This window comes from Pundamilia nyererei, unplaced genomic scaffold (assembly GCF_000239375.1).
Source record: "Pundamilia nyererei isolate P.nyererei 1_Seehausen unplaced genomic scaffold, PunNye1.0 scaffold00161, whole genome shotgun sequence".
Classification (NCBI taxonomy): domain Eukaryota; kingdom Metazoa; phylum Chordata; class Actinopteri; order Cichliformes; family Cichlidae; genus Pundamilia; species Pundamilia nyererei.
In genome coordinates this window covers 1,103,357-1,123,220 of record NW_005187562.1, presented here as the reverse complement: position 1 = coordinate 1,123,220, position 19,864 = coordinate 1,103,357, and the positions used below count along the sequence as shown (strand labels likewise).

General features: G+C 41.4%; 2 protein-coding genes across 2 annotated transcripts in view; both read left to right on the top strand.

Annotated features, from left to right (window-relative positions):
- Positions 1-3,047: 3,047 nt before the first annotated feature.
- Positions 3,048-16,727, top strand: LOC102197140 (adenylate cyclase type 3-like). Its single transcript, XM_005745613.1, has 20 exons — positions 3,048-3,728; positions 4,685-4,834; positions 5,835-5,974; positions 6,086-6,197; positions 8,032-8,159; positions 8,406-8,564; positions 8,662-8,821; positions 8,938-9,045; positions 9,249-9,325; positions 9,558-9,719; positions 10,084-10,171; positions 11,470-11,586; positions 12,172-12,443; positions 13,373-13,454; positions 13,589-13,747; positions 14,033-14,179; positions 14,290-14,406; positions 14,512-14,638; positions 14,723-14,847; positions 14,950-16,727. The coding sequence occupies exons 1-20, from the start codon at positions 3,048-3,050 to the stop codon at positions 15,130-15,132; spliced, it is 3,294 nt and encodes a 1,097-aa protein (XP_005745670.1). The 3' UTR covers positions 15,133-16,727.
- Positions 16,728-17,944: 1,217 nt separating this feature from the next.
- Positions 17,945-19,864, top strand: part of LOC102196856 (WD repeat-containing protein 26) — a 13,198-nt gene continuing 11,278 nt past the window's right edge. Inside the window, exon 1 of the mRNA XM_005745612.2 lies at positions 17,945-18,697. Within this exon, the coding sequence (XP_005745669.1) occupies positions 18,393-18,697 (305 nt within the window). The 5' untranslated portion in view covers positions 17,945-18,392. The remainder of the gene's footprint in view (positions 18,698-19,864) is intronic.

Here is a 19,864-nt window from a genome sequence, read left to right as displayed (position 1 = left end):
ATATATATCGTGATAAATATTTTTGGCCATATCGCCCTGCTCTAATCATAACCTATTTCCTCTCATCTGAGGGTGACAGTTTGGGTCTTCTTTCACACCTTGGCAAAGTGGTGACACTTTTTACTCTATACTTAAATAGCATTGTTTGAGCTGATGAACTTGAAATCTGAGGTTGTTTAGAAATGGCTTTAACAGACCTCAACTTGTCAATCCAGTGAATTCTGTCAGAGAAATCCTTTTTAAGCTAGAAAACAGAAATTGCTTGTTATAGTCAATCATGATCACCAACGAGAAGTTGATAAGCCTTTACCTTCTCAAGTAAAGACGTTCAGCACCACTTATTAAAAGATGATTGTGTATGTATATATTTGCCTTGTGTGGACTCGAGATTCAAACTTCAATTCAAACTTGTGCACCCAATTCTTGTATTTGCAGTCATTAATAATGTATGCTGCTCAATAATTACACCCTGGAAAAATAAATTGCTACGTGCTAAGAAATCATTACAAAACCAAAATGATTATGACATGCTTGCCCATGATAAGTGGATTTCAACTTCTGACTACAACTCTATTTTCCCCCCTTAAATATAACAGAGAAGTAATGTAATGAGGAACAAATCCCTTTTTAGTTTCTAGTGGTTGTTTATGTTTTATGAAGTCAGGTAAGATTTTGTGGGATGAAAACACTTTTCTAGAAAGGAAACCTTATTCCAAATGACTACTAGAGTAATACAAACTGAATGCATATACTTAGAAGTGCTTACATTTGCTTTCAAGTGTAAAACAGTAGACAGTACTTGACTTAACTCCTTTTTTTATTTCAGGTGTTTTTGGTGTGGTGTCAGCCCTCGTTGGAAGTGGAGCGGCAGGTTTTGTGTTCGGAGAAGCTGCATTATTTGCAGTTGAACCCACTCTGACTGAAGATGGCCTCCTGCTTAACGTTGCAACTCTAGCTGCTAGACGGGCCGGTTCCACTGGTGTTGCAGTAGTGACGGCATGCCTCGTGTTCACCTCGGTACTCTTATGTCTTGGAAGTGGTTTCCTCCTCGCTGCCATGGTGATGACACTGTTGAGTAAAGTTGGAGTGAGACTGCCCTGGTTAGCAGAGGCCACAACAGGAGCCTCTGTTGTGGTGGGTGCTGTCACTACTGGATTGTTAGCGGGTGTCCTTCCACCGTGGATCTACATTGTGGTGCAAGGTGCTCTGGTCCTTTTCGTCTACTCGTATTCCAACATTAACGACATGACCACAGCTCTGTTGATCATCTTCACCACTCTATACCTCAGTGTAGTGTATGGACAGTTGGGAGCCTTTTTTGGACTCATTAGCATGATTCTGACTATCGTTGTCCTCTTTGTGCTTCGAAGGCTGCTAACAGTCCCTCGAAGACCCAAATCTAAAACTGGGTGCAAACTGCTGGAGAGAATATTCTTCTACTCTGTTTTTGTGGGGATTCTGGGATTTTTTGTGGGTTTAGGGGCAGGTGAAGCAGTAGACGGGTCAAAAGAAGAGGTTGTTGTGATGCTGCAGTCAGTCCTCTGGGTGGCCTATCTGTCTGCGGCGCTGCTTGGAGCTGGCCTGGGAACTGTGGCCATGGTCGGACTGGGTCCAGAGGTGGCTGGAAAGGTCGCTTTGGGAGTTGCTATAATGACATCAGTGGCCTTGAGAGCCATTCTGCAGTGGAGCTCCTCTCTAGGGGCCAGAGGCAGCACAGCAGGGACGCTAGGGGCGGCCACAGCTGCAGGGGTCTCACTTGGAGCCGCAAGTGTTGCAGCAAGACAGGCATTTCAGTCAAGGAATTCAACTTTAGCAGTTTTAGGTTCTGTCATCATCGGTGCAGTTGTGGCAGCAGAATGCCAGTTACTTAAAGCAAGCCCGTTCACCGCATCAGAACTTGTAACAATCACCCTTGTTGCAGTAGGGGCATTTGTTCTGGGTGCACCAAAGAGCCCGTTCCACACTGAGGTGAATCTGCAAAGGGGCCTCCTCACGGGGCCTGTGCTAATAAAAGAAATCGGCATGGAAACGGTCACCGCAGCAGCAGCACCTATTGGAGCCGGGGCACTTGGGGCTGCAGCGCTGGGCACTGCAGCTCTGGGGAAACTGGGGACTGTGGGAGTCCTAACGGCCATAGTGTTGGCTTTGGGGAGCGCTCTAAGCGGCATGATAGGAAAATCACCACCAACCACAAACGCTCACAGAGACTGATTGACGCCTAAGTTTACATCTGTCTGTAAATGTTCTTGTGTTGCATTTTTGCAAGTAAAAAACTTGAGGCAAAAACATTAAATGCAGTGTCATAAGGCATGGTATCTGTTATACAGATAAAATGCTTGTGTTTTAACGTGCTGTTGTGGATACCAGTGTTAAATAAAAACATTAGAAAGCTTTCCTTTTTTTTTTAATTTCAGTGACCTTAATCGTCCTCTTTCTTCTTCTTTTTTTCTAAGCTCTTCACAGCATCGCTACCACATTTCCCAAGACATGACTGCACGCTGGCAGTTTCTTTGGTTTCGTCTTAGCAACAGTAACAGAAGCACTCAGAGAAGGGGGGAGGCAGGAGAGAGACAGAAAATGATCAGAAGACGGAAGAGCATCTTAGAACTGATGTGTTTAGGCAGATAAAAGTAACCAGAGTAAAGCTTACAGAAGTCTCTCTGAAAATATTATATTTTGCATTGATATTGATTTAGTAGATCTACAACAATGGCAAACGAGACTTCACCTGCTTGGGAACTAGAGGCTCTGAGAATCTCCTCTATCTTAAATGTGTTTTTGTATTTGAAGGCACTAACTCTAAATTAAAAGGTAAGCCACTTTTCATGGTGGGACTGAACTGAAGAATGGAATGGAGTTATTTTCTGATTTAAATGTTTTTGTCTCGTTTGGAAGAGCCTTTAAAAATCATGAAAACTTTGATCATGCGGTCAGCTGCAAAAAAAATCAAACAGTAATGGGGCACGTCACAACTTTTCCGTGGATTTTCACATTAGTGTTGTAACAGTATTCCACTAACCAAGAGGATTAACCTTTAACAAAGAAGCATGTCTCTGAACCGGGTCCGCACAATGGACACGGAGCAGTCTGCAGAGTACTCGGTGGAGTACTCGGCCCAGGTTTCCAGTGATCCGGGCCGTGACGTGGGTCGGAGGCGTGAAGTGACCGTAGTGCAGTCCAGCTGCTGCCGCTGCCTGCCCCGCGCAGTGCGCCTCACCTTTACCCCCGAGTCGCTGGAAAGGCTCTATCAGAACTACTTCCGTCGGCAGAGACAGGAGAACCTGCTAGTGCTGGTGATGTTCGCCGCTCTCTTCAACAGCTTCGTCATCATCATGTGTGCGGTTGTGTACACTGAGGACAAACTGGCGATGGTGGTGGTGGCAGCTGTGGGGCTGACTGCGGACGTTGCGCTCTACGTGTTGTGCTGGTTGCAGAAACTCCCCGCATCACCTGTGTGGCGCGGAGCAGTGGCCTACATACTGTGGCTGATGGTCACCGTGCATGTTTTGTGTTACATGGGACTAAACTACGAGCGCTTCCCACATGCTAGTGACTCGGTGGGCTGGCAGACTTTCTTCATTTTCTCCTGCTTTCTAACTTTGCCACTGAACCTGGTGGCCCTGCTTCTCCTCGCTGTCCTCTCGTGCGGGATTCACACTCTGGTTTTGGGGATCACGGTGGCTCAGAAGTTTAAGGATGGCGCGCAGGGGGCGATGCTGGTCAGACAGGTAAATGTCTGGTAAACTCACAAGGAATAAAGCAGCTAGGACTTTAAAACGTTTGTGAATGCAAAACAAACAACAACAACAAAGAAAAGCAGAAAGTGTGATATTAGATGTGTGTACATTTGATTCTAGGGCAGTGGTTCCCATCCAGGACCCAAATTTATGCATGTTGTAAGTTTTTCTTTTTACTAGGCTGCACCAGCCCTTCACCAGGCTAGAGCACCACAGTAAGACCATTATGCAAACAGTGCAAAATTTAAGGGGCCTCACATTGTTTCAGGGCCTAATACCCAAGTGGAGAGGTGTGACAGGTAAAGTGGGTTTGGATTATGCATAGTAAATAAATTCATAATTCACAACGTTAAATAAAACCCCTTTGTTTTTTCGATTTTGTGCAGTGTTTTGTTAATGCAAACTAATTTCCTTCCATTCACATTTATTGTCTTTTTGCCACACTTGGTTTTAGGGCCCCAAAGGTAAATATATAAAAGTCAGATATAATATTATTTTAAACGCAGTCTCAATTTATAATGAGAGTGCATATGAATACACCATGTGTGATTGCACTACATCCCAAATAATGTTGTTTTGAGCAATTTGGAAACAAAATTGCATCTTAAAGTTAAAAGTCAGTTTCCACAAACTGATCTTTAGATTAGATTCAATTTATTGTCACTGAAAAGTACATTACTCAAATAAAAATGAAATTTGGCATCCACTTCAATGTAGAAATAATATAAACATATATAAATACAATATAGACACACATCATATTCACACGTTAGGTTTATCTTATATATAAGCTAAGATAAATGCTTTGTTTGCCCATATTTGGTAAATTCATTTCGGCAGTTGAGATGATGATGAAATTATAATATTTATAAATATACTCTTTATTATAATGCATATTATTATTGTCCACACAAACACTTTTGTGGCACTTTTCTCCTCTTTTTCAGTTGCTAGCCAACGTGGTGCTGTACCTGTGTGCCATCATAGTGGGTGTGATGTCGTACTACATGGCAGACAGGAAGTACAGGACAGCATTTTTGGAAGCTCGTCAGTCACTGGAGGTGAAACTAACACTGGAGGAGCAGAGCACTCAGCAGGTATATTACCCATACCCACGTGCACATTTTCTTTGGTGAGTGAACACATTTTCTTATTTTTGGCCAAACAAATCCACAAGTACACAAATAGAAGGGTGAGATGCAACACACTAATTAATTACAGGATGTTTTGCTCAGCTCAGGACTAATAGGTTGTTAGAGAGGCGGTTGTTTTCACCAGCGCAGCCACCGTCAGGGACCTGACACAATAAGGTCCCTTTAGCACTTTGCCAGCCAACAGACATGAGGACGTGTTTCCCAATGAAGCATTTTAAAAAGGAATTATGTTTTTACACTTTTTATTATATGTTAGCCTGTTTATTACTTCTTCATTTTAATCAAACCTCAAGCTGCATTCAGGTCACCATTTTGCTCTAAATCCTTTAAGCTTGCTCTTTTGTGTTCCTTACAGCCACTATGCCATGCTTTACCTTCTGTGGCATCAATATTAATCTGTTATGAAGGCTTATCTCAGCTAGAAGAGGTGTTAAATTAAAGAAACGGTGGTAACGTATCTAACAGCAATCGCAAATTGCGAAAAAAACTGGCAATTGCTCACCATCATCACAGATTGAAAGATGATACAAATGTGCAGTTATTGTCACCAAGCATTTAATTCTTCCCTTTAAGACACTGTCACGCCTGCCTGTGACTATTTGCAAAACAAAGACAGCAGACTCTTGAGAGTTGTTTGAAAAAGGGGCGGAAAAGATGGTGAAAAGCGAGGGACGTGTGGATACGGATGGGGAGGCAAAAAGACAAAGGAAGAGACAGAGGAGAGATAGTATTCCCACCGTGCCTTTTCAGTGGGAGACTGGGTCAAAGATGGAAAACAACCAGCCAGTTAGGGCATATCTGACCACTTGACGGGATTCTTGAGAGCTAAGAGGAAAATAAAATGTAAATTTGTACACTTTCTTTACACATACAGAAATAGGGATGACTTTTCTTTTCCTATTTCTCACATCTCGCACCTTCTTTCAAATCTTGCTCTATGTAGGAGGAACTATTACTGTCCATCCTGCCCAAACACATTGCTGATGAGATGCTGCAGGGCATGAAGAACCAGGCAAATCAGAACGAAGTCCGGCAGCAGCAGCAGTTCAACACCATGTACATGTACCGCCATGAAAACGTTAGGTCTGGATCACTAAAAAAAATGACTTTTTAATTTGATCAAACATCTGTTTCACAATATTTTTTGCAACAAGAAAGTGTTACATTATTTTTAATCATCCACTTTTATTGCAGCATCCTGTTTGCAGACATTGTGGGCTTCACCCAGTTGTCCTCAGCCTGCAGCGCCCAGGAGCTTGTAAAGCTGCTCAATGAACTGTTTGCTCGCTTTGATAAACTGGCAGCAGTGAGTATCAGAGTGGTCTCAACACGGTGCTGGAACATTCCTCAGAGACTTTTTGTCATACTGACATGATAACATCACACATTTGATCCACATTTGTCAGCTGCAAATCTTCAGTTCTGCCTCATCCAAAAGGTGCACGTGACTGTGGAGACCAGTTGAGTACAGTGAACTCATTGGCATGTTCAAAAAGCCAGTTTGAGATTGTTTGAGCTTTGTGACCTTCTTTGAAGCAACCATTAGAAGATGGGTGCACTGTGGTTATAGAGGGATGGACATGGTCAGTAACAATACTCTAGTGGGCTGTGGAGTTTAAAGAATGCTAAATTAGTAGTAAGGGCACAAAGATTGGCAAGAAAATGTCCTCCATACCATTACACTAACAATACAAGGATGCATACGTTGGATGCATATGTTCATGTTATTTAAACCAAATCCTGACCCTACCAGCCCTATGTTACAGCAGAAATCAAGACTCATCACATTAGGCAACAACTTCTCAGTCTTTTTGTTGAGCCTAATTGTACCCTCAGCTTCCTCTGCTTAGCTGACAGCAGTGGCACCCGGTGTGGTGTTCTGCTGCTGTCCAGTTTTCTTCGAGGTTAGATCTGTTGTGCCTCCTGAGATGCTCTACTGCATACCTTGTTTGTAAAGATTTGGTTATCTGAGTTACTGTTGCCTTTCTCTTAGCTTGAAACAATGTGTTGTTTGTCATCTGACATCTAAAACTAACAAGGCATTTTTGTCCAGAGAACTGCTGCTCAGTGGATATTTTTCTTTTTTTCCTCTGTAAACTCTAAAGATGGTGGGAAAATCCCAGTAGATAAGCGGTTTCTGAAATACTCAGACCAGCCTGTCTGACACCAACAACCATGCCACCTTCAGTGTCACTTAAATCAAACTTTTTCTCCATGCTGATGCTCCATTTGAACTTATGTATTAACAAGCAGTTGAACGGCTGTGCCTAATAAAGTTGTCAGTGAGTCTATTGTTAAGATATATTACTACTGGATATTTCTGAATTATTGTTGGTAGAAATGTAACAAAATTCTATGCTAGCTTGACTTGGTGTAACAACCTCATTAATAACTTATTCTCTAGCCTCCATTGTAGTTAGCACCCAGTTTCTGCTTGGCTGGAATGCTACTCTGCTACATGTGCACAGACAGACTCTGTAAAGCTAGTAGCCACCATGACACCACCCATTGGTTTTAGACATTTTAAAACCTTAACATTAATGTTTTGACTGCCACCATGTTGGTTTGGAAATGGGTATACGCTGAGTCATCAGCGAGGGCTAACAAGTTTGGTTAGCAGGCTACATCCATAAACTATACAGCAGATACAGATATATGCTAATTACTGCTAACTAAGTAACAGGCTTATAAAATATGAAAAATATGCTCACCAAAACTGAAGCGCAAACCTTTTGGGTGATTTGTACAACACAAGAAGTAATATTATTTGTCAGATAATTCCTCGAAAATGCTATGCACAGTGTGTAGAGGTCCAGTTAATAGCAGACAGTCATCAGCTACAGCTCTGTGTGTGCACACCTGTCAATTGAAGCAGACTCACCCCTTACTTAAAGTCTTAGCGGTTCTCAAAGTTATAAACTAACCGACCACTGCATATTGTGAATTAGAACTCAAGCCACTCTGCCAGACAAAGCGATGAGATGACACAATTTCTTGATTTCCACAAACATCTTTTTTCTGAATTATGTTCTGAGAAGTGTTTATGAGACTATAAAATGCCATTATTGGATTGTTTGAGTTATAGTACCAGTACCTTTCTGTTATTGAGGTAAACATCCGTGTCTGATCTCACATTACAGGAACATCATCAGCTGAGGATTAAGATTCTTGGAGACTGTTACTATTGCATCTGTGGTGTTCCTGACTTCAGGGAGGACCATGCCGTGTGTTCTATAAAGATGGGCCTGGCTATGGTAAAAGCCATCTCGTAAGTAGTGACTTTACTAATTAGGAATAGGGGAGGAAAACACAATGAAAACATTATTATTAAAACATTAGAATTAAAACTGTAAATTTAAAAAAAAAATGCTTAGACAAAATAATGGAGAAAGGAAGTCACCACATAGAGAGAAAAAAACTAGAGAGGAAAGGCTCAATTAAAATTTTAAAGCTGCTTAACAATATGAGCAACAGTTAATTTTCCAGTGACCCCCTGATTTCTCTCATGGTCTAGGTACGTTCGAGAAAAGACACAAACAGAGGTTGACATGCGCGTGGGCGTCCACACCGGCACCGTGCTGGGAGGAGTACTCGGGCAGAAACGCTGGCAGTTTGATGTTTGGTCCACAGATGTCACTGTGGCCAATAAAATGGAATCTGGAGGGATTCCTGGGTAGGAAAATTGTGCGCTTCCTTGGTGTCTGCGTAGTGTGTGTCTGAGAGCAGTTCTTTTTTTTTTTCTAAAATTCACAGTTTTGTATGCTATCTAGGAGAGTGCATATTTCCCAGACCACAAAAGACAGTCTGCATGGGGAATTTGAACTGGAGCCAGGGAATGGTGGAGAGAGGTGTGAGTACCTGCTGGAGAAAGGCATTGACACTTACTTAGTTCTAGTTCCTAAGCAGAAAGCCAATGGACTCAATGGAAATGTGAGTGTCTTGTTCCTTTATCCCATACAAAATAAATCAAATCAATTAAATGAACATTTTTTGTTTTTGTTATTGATGTAATATTAACAGATGTCGTATCTGCTTCTCCTCCTCAGACACCTGGTACATTGACCAATAGAAATTCCAAACAGTTGATCAACACCACAGCATCCAATGGGAATGCAGTCTCACAACAGTCCACACCTACTGAGTCTAAAAAGGAGGTGAATTACAGCTGCCGGTCATCATTTCAGTAACCACAGATTAAAGTGTGTTGTTACTTGTGTATACATGAGTAAGGCCTATCTATATGTTTATAAAAAGATAAATTATGTGAATTATTTCTTTCAATTATAAAAGAGAAAGCTTCACTTGGTAATGTTGTCTGTATCTGATGCGTTTCTCTTTGCATTACTGGCAACCTTAGATGACTAACAGAGCCGAGGAACAAACCATCAACAGACGACTCCAGCAGGAGCTGCTGGAGAGAGAGACTCAAAAAATGTAAGAAAAAAGAAACTTTAAATAAATTTAATTTTAAAAAGTGCAATAAAAGGATTCATTTTAAAGACTAAATCATAGAAATCGGATTTGGTGTTCCAGGAATTGAAAAGAAACAAACTCAGTGAAGTAACCACATGCTTCTCCTCAATCGGTGTCCCATCCCCCCTTTTTAGTATCCATGTCCTTCAAAATGTTCTTTTCTACCTGCTAAATCTCACTGCATTTTTGACAGAATGAAGGATCATGAGATCAACCCCGTTTCTCTCCGTTTTGTGGATGGAAAGTTGGAGGACCACTACTCCTCAGAGAAGGAGAGGAGGAGCGGAGCGGCCTTCTCCTGCTGCATGATTGTACTCCTTTTCATCACAGCAATGGAGGTCTTCATAGACCCACTGTGAGTTTATGTATCATGTATGTGTCACTTTATAGCATGGGTGGCACAGCGGTGCAGCACCATCACCTCCCAGCAGACCTTTGTATGTGGAGTTTGCATGTTCTCCGTGTAACTGTGCCGGTTTCCTCCAGCAGTCCAAACACTTCCATGTTAGGTGAATTGGTGATACTAAATGAGTATGAGCATGTGTGGTTGTCTGTCTCCCTGTGTTAGCCCTGCTATACACTTGTTCTGGGTATACCTCGACTCTCACCCTGTAACAGCTGGGACTGACTCTTTGGCCAATGTATTGTTGTAGTGATAGCACATGATAATTTATTAGAAATTGTAGGACGTTGTCTGATGATGTGTGTTCTCCTTCTAGGTTGTTTGTGAACTATGTGACTCTCGCAGTAGGACAGGTATTGCTGCTAATACTCACAGTATGCTCCCTGGCAGCCATCTTCCCCAGGGTGAGAATTTTTTTTAAAAAAAGGAAACGTAATTTTTTTGTAAATTGTCGACAATGGTAACCAATTAATTGCTAAATGCCTTTGATTAGTATGTTCAAAGCTCTCTAACAATAATGTAGAGCCTAAAAACTATGGTGATGTGAAAAACTAAGTACACCCCATGATTCAATAGGTTTTAGAGCAACCTTAGCAACAATACCTTGAAGTAACAGTCTGATGTTATCAGTCTCTCACATCAATGGGTGGGAACTTTGGCCCACTCTACTATACAATGTTACTTCAGTTCATTGAGGTTCTTGGGCACTGTTCATGCACAGCTCTCTTAAAGTCCCGCCACAGCATTTCAGTCAGGTTGAAGTCTGGATTTTGACAAGGTCATTGCAGCACCTTGATTCTTTTCTTTTTCAGCTTTTCTGTTGCTGCTGTGCCTGGATCATCCTGTTGAACAACCCAGTTGGACTCTAGAAACTTTGCTATACAGTGGAGTTTGTGGTCAACTCAGTGACTGCAAGGTGTTCAGGTCCCGTGGTTGCACAACAAGCCCATCACTCCTCCACCACTGTGGTTGACAGTTGGGGTGTTTATGCTGATATATTGTGCTTGGTTTTTGCCAAATATAGTCTTGTGCAATACAGCTGTACATCTCCATATTGATGTCCAAAAGTCCAAAGGATGTTGTTCCAGAAGTTTTGTGTTATTTTTAAGTTGCAATTAGAGAAGAGGCTTTTTGCTGGCAACCCTTCCAAATAAGGTCTATTTCTAAATGTTCTCTCATGAATTTTAACATGCTAACTGAGATCTGTAGAGTCTGAGATGTACTGTAGCTCCTGGTTTTTTGTTGATGTTTTTTGCAGTTTTCTGAGAATTGCAGAGTCTAACCTTGGGGTGAATTTGCTGGGACGTCCACTACTGGAAAGATTGTGCCATTGTGTTAACACACACCTGAATGCTCCAAATCAGCAAGCTGACGAAACCTCTGCTTTTATAGAGGTGCTCACACTTGCTAATCATGTGCATTTGATTTGCAGCACTTTGCTGCTTCTTAAGGTCTTAAGTCCTATGGAAGCATTAAGGGTGTACTTAGCTTTTCAGAGCACTGAATTCAGTCCTGTAAAAAATTTATTCTCGCAGGGCTTTAGCTAAGTGATATTTAGCATTTTGATTGGTTTTTACAATTGATAAGGAATTTTTCTCAAAGCAGTACTGATTTTATTGTCACACAGGACAGAATGAAAGTTCTACAGTTTACACTACACTATATAAAAGATGGCCACCTTTTTAACATTTGCTTATCACAGATGTTCTCCAAGAGGTTGGTGTCTTTCTCAATGTGGATTGATCGCACACGATGGGCGAGAAACACGTGGGCCATGGCAAGCATATTTGTTCTAACCATGGCTGTGATCGCTGACATGGTACGACTTCAAGAAACTTGGTAAAACTGCATGTGTGCATGTCCGTAATCGTGGCAATATGGATGAACTTTTTTGTCATTTCGTTATATAACTTAATGTCATAACGGGAAAACACATACAATCAGTTTCCAGGAAATTCCAGTTGGGATTAATGTACAACATCATAGCTCCCAATCTGAGTGTGTGTGCATTCGACTTTCCATAAGTGTGTTCCTACTTTGTCCTCATCAGACTATCGCTGCCTTTTATGTGTCTGACAGTATGATCCCAGTGGGGTCTATTAGTTGTCTGTCTTGCTGCCTGCTGGCTCATTTGTCACAGCCCCATAGGAGCAACTTGCTACACACGCTGCTGCCTTTGTGAGCTGAAGAGAATAGCGGATGCTAAAGAGAGCGTTCATTTCTCTGCTAGGCTGTCATGTAGAAGTGACAGTCGCCCTTTGAAGAGAATGAAGTACTACTACTACTACTGTTGTCGTATTCGGGTTATTCTCGACATAGGCACAAGTTTTAGCTCAAAACGTCAAGTTGTCAATTTTTCTGCCAGTTGGAGTGAGTGGATTTTTTTCTTTTCGTTGTGTTGCAGTTAAGTTGTGCACCTCCATCCCTTCGGATCTTCAACAGCACGTCTGGTCCAATGTTGGAGTCGCTCGGTGATGGAGGCTGTGCAGATAATCCGAAGCACTACAGCTTCATGGCTGTGATGTCACTCATTGCAACAACCATGTTGGTGCAAGTGAGCCACCTGATTAAACTAGGCCTCATGGTGCTGGTTGTCACAGCAACTGGAGCCGTTAATATCTACAGCTGGCGGGACCTATATGATCTGTATGATTACATGCAGTTTGCCTCCTACAGGTGAGAAATGACTAATCATCGATAGATGTCTCTTTTAGGTTATTCTGGGTGTTTTGCTTTAGGTTGGATTTGCTGCTGTGTCTACAGTGCTGTGAAAAAGTATTTGACTCCTTATTGTTTTTTTTAGGTTGTTCCAGATTTGTCATACTTACATAGTTCATATGATCGAACAAATTTGAATAGTTATTAGACAATGCTAACTTGAGTAATAATAACCCAAAAAGAAGATAAAGAACATCTCATAGTTTACAAAAAACATCTTGATGATCCCCAAGACATTTGGGAAAATATTCTGTGGACTGATGAGACAAAAGTTACATTTTTTGGAACGTTTGAGTCCTGTTCCTTCTGGTATAAACTAACACTTTTCGTAAAAAGAACATCATACCACCAAACATGGTGGTGGTAGCATGATGGTCCAGGGATGCTTTGCTGCTTCAGGACCTGGACAACTTGCTGTAACTGATGGAACCATGAATTCTGCTCTTTACCAGAAAATCCTGAAGTCTGACCATGAATTCCTGCCATGAAGCTCAAGCACACTTGGCTTATGCAGCAGAACAATGATCTGAAACACCAGCAGATCCACCTTTGAATGGCTCAAAGAAAGCAAGATGAATGTTTTGGAGTGGCCCAGACAAAGTCCAGACATAAATCGTCTTAAGATGCTTTGGCGTGACCTTACACAGGCCGTTCATGCTTGAAAACCCTCCAGTGTAGCTGAATTAAAACAAGTGTGCAAAGAAGACTGGACCAAAATTTCACTACAGTGATGTGAAAGATTCTTTGCCAGTTATTGCAAATGCTTGATTGCAGTTCTTGTTGCCAAGGGTGGCACAACCAGTTAAGGGTTAAGGGGCCAATTACTTTTTTTCAGCACTGTTAATGACAGTATTGTCTCTAATGGTATCCCACTTTTGTATTTTCAGAACATTGATAGTGCCATCCAAGTACCTCATGACAGTGATGATTATTGTTATGATGATTGGCTTTTACTTCTTTGCACGCCACGTGAGTGTCACATCTATGTAACACCCGGAGGGTTAGAACAAGAAAATGTTATTCAACAAAATTCTAATTTTTCCATAATAGGTTTCTCTCAAAATATGTCATTAATTCTGTCTGTGTTGCGTGTCTGTGTGCAGCTGGAGCAACAGTCAAGGAAACTATTTCTGTGGAAGATTGGCGTGCACGATCAGAAAGAGAGAGTCTTTGAAATGAGACGCTGGAATGAAGCGTTGGTCACCAACATGCTGCCAGAGCATGTGGCAAAACACTTTCTGGGCACTAAAAAAAGAGACGAGGTATATATGTTGAGTTTGTTACCATAGGAGTCAGGGAGAGAAAACAACATGAGTGAGAATGGAGGAGAAGCCATATTAAACAGCATTTTGCGATTTAAAACCATTTGAGCTTACACCTTCTGTGTGAGCAGCAGAAACAGTTGTTCAAAAGCAGCTTAAAGTAATGAAGGTACCGCAGGTGATGCTGTACTGTGCCATCTTGTGGCCTATCTTATAATTACATATTAGTAGCAATAAGCTTAAAAACTGTTTTTTATGACCCAACAAGTCATTTGTTTTGTATAGGAGCTGTACAGCCAGGGGTATGATGAAATAGGGGTAATGTTTGCATCCATCCCCAATTTTTCTGATTTCTACACTGAGGAGAGCATCAATAACGGGGGCATTGAGTGTCTGAGGATTCTCAATGAGATAATCTCCGACTTTGACAGCGTGAGTTCTGGCAATGTTGCACACTAAACGTACACTAAACTAAACGTGACCTCAAAGCATGAACGTAACACCAGGAAGTAAAACTAATCAGTGTCCACTTTCCCCACCAGTTATTAGACAGGGACGAGTTCAGGTGCATTACTAAGATCAAGACGATTGGAAGCACCTACATGGCCGCGTCAGGCCTCACACCGGAAAGCAACACAAATGGATATGGCAACCGCAAGGTGTGATAATCTATCGGCATTATATGTCTATACCAATCTGTTGAAGCCTTTTATCTAAAGTGATTATTCTAATAATTATAAGAGCTATTTACTGGTTGTCTACAGCCAGAGGACCAGTTGCTGATTGAGCGCTGGCAGCACCTCGCTGACCTGGCAGACTTTGCCTTGGCCATGAAAGTCACCCTCAACAACCTCAACAAGCAGTCCTTCAACAACTTTATGCTACGAATCGGTCAGTGTTTGGACCTGAGAGTGAGTCTGAGTGTCCAACTGCAAATGTGCACATGTGTTCATGTCTCCTTTTTGATCCCTTAAGGTCTAAATAAAGGAGCAGTTCTGGCCGGAGTGATCGGAGCTCGTAAACCTCACTATGACATCTGGGGCAACACGGTCAACGTGGCGAGCAGAATGGAGTCAACTGGAGTGATGGGAAACATTCAGGTAGCACAACCAAACGTTCCCAAAACCAAAGATGCATCAAATTTAAGCATCCTTTTTATTGTGTCCATCTCTTCTAAATGCTATGTTCTACTTGGACCTCAGGTTGTAGAGGACTGCTATGACATCCTGAAGGAGTACGGCTTTCGTTTTATCCGAAGAGGGCCCATATATGTCAAAGGGAAAGGCGAGCTGCTGACCTTTTTCATGAAAGGCAAAGACAAACCCAATACCAAAGATGGTGCAGTAACTACTACCCTTCCACACCAAGTTGGAGACCTTCACTGACTTTTTTTTTTAATCTCTTCAAATGGCATAAGCCCAATAACAGGCCTGAGCAAAATGTCAGTTTTGTCAGCCATGAATTTCACAGGATCTTGTTTTTTGTGCGCTTCATAGCCCATGTGAAGAATATGACGGTAGACTGACACAACAAAAACGCTAATGCACAATTATCAGGACTTTTATAGACAAATGTTTCAAGAAACATGTTTTGTAAAGTTGTAAACAAATTAAGAATGTCTTAGAGAGCTCCTGAGCTAAAGATTGCTGCACTTGATTCACAGAGTGCTACAGACACGAGAAAAACAAAAATCTATGTCTGATTTTTTTCAACATTTTTCATTTCATTATTTGAAAAAGCAAACACTTCATCCTCTTTGATACAGTCCCTGTGAATAAATTTTATAAGCTCACATATAAAAAGGACATTGTTTAAATCTTGAAAAACGGTATGAAAATTAAACGCATCCCTACAGACTATGACCTGTGACAAGGTGAGGTGTTTATGTATTTTGTGTGGTCATCGTACATAGACCTAAAGAGATTTCTGTAGCCTTTAGAAAAATTATTATGTATGCTTTTATGTCTGGTAGGTGATTTAAACAAGATCTCCAAATTATCTGAAATAAATAATCCCACAATAAGTAGTATTATACATTTAAAGAACTATCAGTTTGTCCAGGATTGGCCGCTCCATCGAATTACACCAAAGTGTTTGCTGTTTCATGTTCGAAAGAGTCTCTAAAAAGCCAGAAATTTTATATCAGCATCTACAGGTAACTGTAAGGGTCAAAATGCATCTTTCTGCAATCAGGGAGAGAGTGAATAAAATCAAGCTGCATGGAAGGTTGAATTTGGCTAAGAGGATTTTAGAGTAAAACTACATTTTGTCGGTGAACACAGATGCAAAGGCAAGGGCTTTTAGAATAACTTTTTCTGCACAAATAGAGTTCATTGCTTACACTAACGGTAAACATGGTTTGATTGTTTTTTTTCCAGACCAAAGACAATTTTGGGGGGCAATGTAACCTCATACAATTTGTGGCGAGAATGTTCTGGCTTAGGTTTATTTCACTGCCTCTGGGAGCACACAGCTTATAATGAACAATCCAAATATGAATTCACATCAAAGGGCGCATGAAGGTAATGTGAGGCCATGTGTCTGAAAGCTTGGGTTGAAGCAGATGTAGACTTTTTTTTTTACAGGATAATGATCCTAAACAAGAAAAGAGCACACAAAGAATAAATGTAGGGTTAGTCAGAACCTAGAAGCGAATCCCACTGTATTTTTGTGTGGAGGTTTGAAATAAGCAGTGCATAACAGAAAAGGTACCAAGAAAGGTACTGAAGGAACTGAGCATGTAAGAGTGGTCAAAGCTGCTCATCTACAAGATCATGAAGTAGCTTCTGGTATCAGCTAGTTCATATTAATGTTGAATAAACGAATGGAAGAGGTCAGAGGCATACAACATCTTTATCGGTATGCACTGTTTCAAAAAGGGTCGGGTGTTTGCCTAGCCAAAACGTATGTAAATTACAAGTTTTCAGTAGATAAATAATACATGACTTTCCTTTTTCCTTTCTTTTTTATGTATCTTGCACTGGAGTTTCTTTTTTAAATGATGTAAGGTAATCACATTGCAATTATACTGCGTTAATAAAACATTTTTGCATTAAACTTCTTGATTATTCTGCCTTGTGGGATTGACTTCAGGATCCAACATCAACTGGTCTGCTTGCCAAAACCATTTGTCCAAGACAGTGCTTAAGTACCAAATAAGTGTACTGCCATGTTTAATTTAGTCTGATAATACACTCATGTTAATACATTCTCATGGTTAATATAATTGATTTTCATTCTTTAATTTGGTCTGATCTAATGTTAAGATTTTCATTGGGACTGACCATAAAGGACAAGATTTGAAATGGGTACATCAGACAGTTCAGGTTGAATAGTATGGAGACAAAGTTAAAGAGGCAAGAAGGTTTGGACATGTGCAGAGGAGGGCTGGTGGATATACTGTACAAAGGGTGTTAAATATTGAGCTTCCAGGCCTCGAGCAAAAGAGGAAGCCCACAGAGAAGATTCATGGATGTAACCAAGGAAGACATGTCGAGGGATGATTTGATAGAGGAGAAATAGGGTGAGATGAAGGCAGATGATCTGCTGTGGCAACCCTAAAGGGAGCAGTCAAAAGAACAAGTTTACACTGATCCAAGTTCATGTTTATTTGGGCCTGGTTACTAGTCTTCTGACTGAGTGATTCATTAATTCAATCACTTATGAAGATACCAGAAAATAAACCCTTGTTCAGCCGAAGTCAACTAATTTTCCTGTAAGGTTTAAATGAAAATAGTTGGCTTATGTTGTTATTCAAACTAATAAAGAGCGTATTAGTACAGTACAAATAACACATGGCGGTTGATTCACATTTTTTTTGTCTCCCATAGTCTTAGCTTAAGTTAAATCTCATAGATGGACCTTAGTGGGAACACTTATGTTCATTTATTTTTATTCTTAACGCGATTACGTGTATAGTATTTTAGTGATGAAGTTAACTTTTATACCATTCTTTAGGCCTTGGATACGAAGATATCGAGGACACATTTTCATTTACTTATTTTGTCACTGTGTTAGCTAGTGATCAGTAGACTAGCTACACTAGATTTACTCATTACGCTAATTCAAAATTCCGGATATATTACACTTCAAGTCTCTGGAGCACTAAAATTAACTTTAATATGAAATGTTATTGTTTTTTGATCATTATTATGCTAACTAGGTTCTCATGCACCACCCATGGATTATAATTCTACCCGGAAGCCTGGTAGTGTAGGAATTTCCGGTTACGTCAGGGCGTCAGGACTCCATTAGAGCTGCAGCTGTTTTGAGAGAAACAACAACAAAACGGGCTAACTGATAGAGCTTCCACAGTGACAGTACGCTCTAAGCCTGACAACGAGGCCTCAGATCTGGAAGCTTAACCTTCATTTCCCACCCGGAGCTTCGCCGGCTTCTAACCACGGCCGCTCTCGGTGAGGAAACTCTGGCCTCCGCTTCCTCCTCCTCCGACTCGGACACCGGCGGAGCGTCGCCGCCCCCGCGGAAGAAGCACCGAGCCTCGGCGGTGGAGGGAGCAGGAGAGCCCGGGGCTTCAGCAGTTTTGACAGGCCTTTCCGGAGTTGTCCTAGGACGCGGTGCATACTCTCAAGCCACCTCTGCCATCCACTTTAACCGAAGTGTTGTCAACAACCTCAGCAGCAGTATGCAGGCAAACGGGGCTGGACAAGGACAAGAATCCTCGGAGCTCTCTTGCTTAAACAGCGCACAAAACGGGGAGTCCTCCTCGGTCGGAGGAACTCACTCAAATGGCCTTCTCTCCAGCACAGATAACGGTAATAACGTCGGTACCAGTAATGGATCTTCAGTAGGGCCTTGCACGGGGACTTCGGCTGCTTCTACGGCCTCGAGTTCGGAGGTCGGCTCGTTGAAAAAGAAGAAACGACTAACGCAGGCGGAGGAAGATGTCATACGATTAATAGGGCAACATCTCCACGGACTAGGACTGAAGTAAGTTTATTTAGTGTGTCAGTCGAGGAAAAACTCGCGAAGGCAGTTAACCTTAGCATCGAACATAAGAAGTGCAATCTGTATAACTTGGATTTTATGTGAAACTGCGAAATAGCAGCTGGTAAAGGCGATATTAGTGCGCTTGACAGACACAAACATGGGGGGATGGGGTTGGTAGTTAGCCTGTGAGCTCGGCAGTTGGTAGAAAGAAGGGGTCCATCTTGCACAATAACAGCTAGCATCGGTAGCCTGCGCTAAGGTGTTGTGTCTTGATATTAAACGTTCACGGAAAGATAAAACATAGTTCATCATAGAGCTGTTTCACGAGTTCACCATAACTCGTAGGAGCCTTTTAATGCCAGTTACGTCACGATCTATTAATAAATGTTATAGATTTCGCAGTGAATAAAAGGCATTACATCATCTAACATTAGTAACGTTTGTTCACACAAAACAAGGATCGCAGATTTGTTGTGGTTTTTCAGCTATATAAAATGGAGACGGTTCAGTTTTCCTAATTAGGTACTTAAGCAGAATGATCGAGTTCACGACGTGAGTTTTACGTTTGAGAGGTTATTGCGCAAAAAGCAATTGCGGAGAAAAATGTTAGGTTAGTGCACGGGGTTTTCAACGTCGGCTTTTTACTCTGGTGGCTTTCTTCTTTTTGTAGCTCGTCTGCAAATGCAGCACGTTTTTTTTTTTTCATTTGGGGTTTCTTTTTAGAGAGGTACATGGAGAAGTCTTGTAATGCTGAAAGACACTGTAATAACGGGTATGGGTTATGAAATATGACCTGGTTATTTTAGTATTCCTAGTGCACTCTTTGCATTTCTTGATGGGTCCTTGGAACTATTTATTTCATCAAATCAGGCACCATTTTACACAGCTATCTCACGAATGTTAGAACTTCTCTCCTGCCTTCATTTTTTCCGTCTTTGTTGCTGTGTCCGAGCAATGTGTCATCAGCCAGTCACAAACAGTGACGTGCATGTATTGGAGCGTGTATTTATTTAAAGTCAGCAGTCAATACTGTGGGCGACATTTGTTCCCGAACTGAGCAGAATCGGATGGCTTCATGGCGGCTGAGGAATGCGCTTTCTGCCAGCTGTTTCACATGGAAACGTTGGTTTGAATCTAATTATAGAAATGAGGGTTTGTTGTTTTTTT

Excerpts from the sequence above, each read along its gene's own strand:
- LOC102197140 (XM_005745613.1), top strand. The coding sequence starts at position 3,048 with ATGTCTCTGAACCGGGTCCGCACAATGGACACGGAGCAGTCTGCAGAG. Across the intron at positions 8,822-8,937 it reads CCAATGGACTCAATGGAAAT|ACACCTGGTACATTGACCAA; the intron begins GTGAGTGTCTTG and ends TCTCCTCCTCAG. Across the intron at positions 9,720-10,083 it reads GAGGTCTTCATAGACCCACT|GTTGTTTGTGAACTATGTGA; the intron begins GTGAGTTTATGT and ends TTCTCCTTCTAG.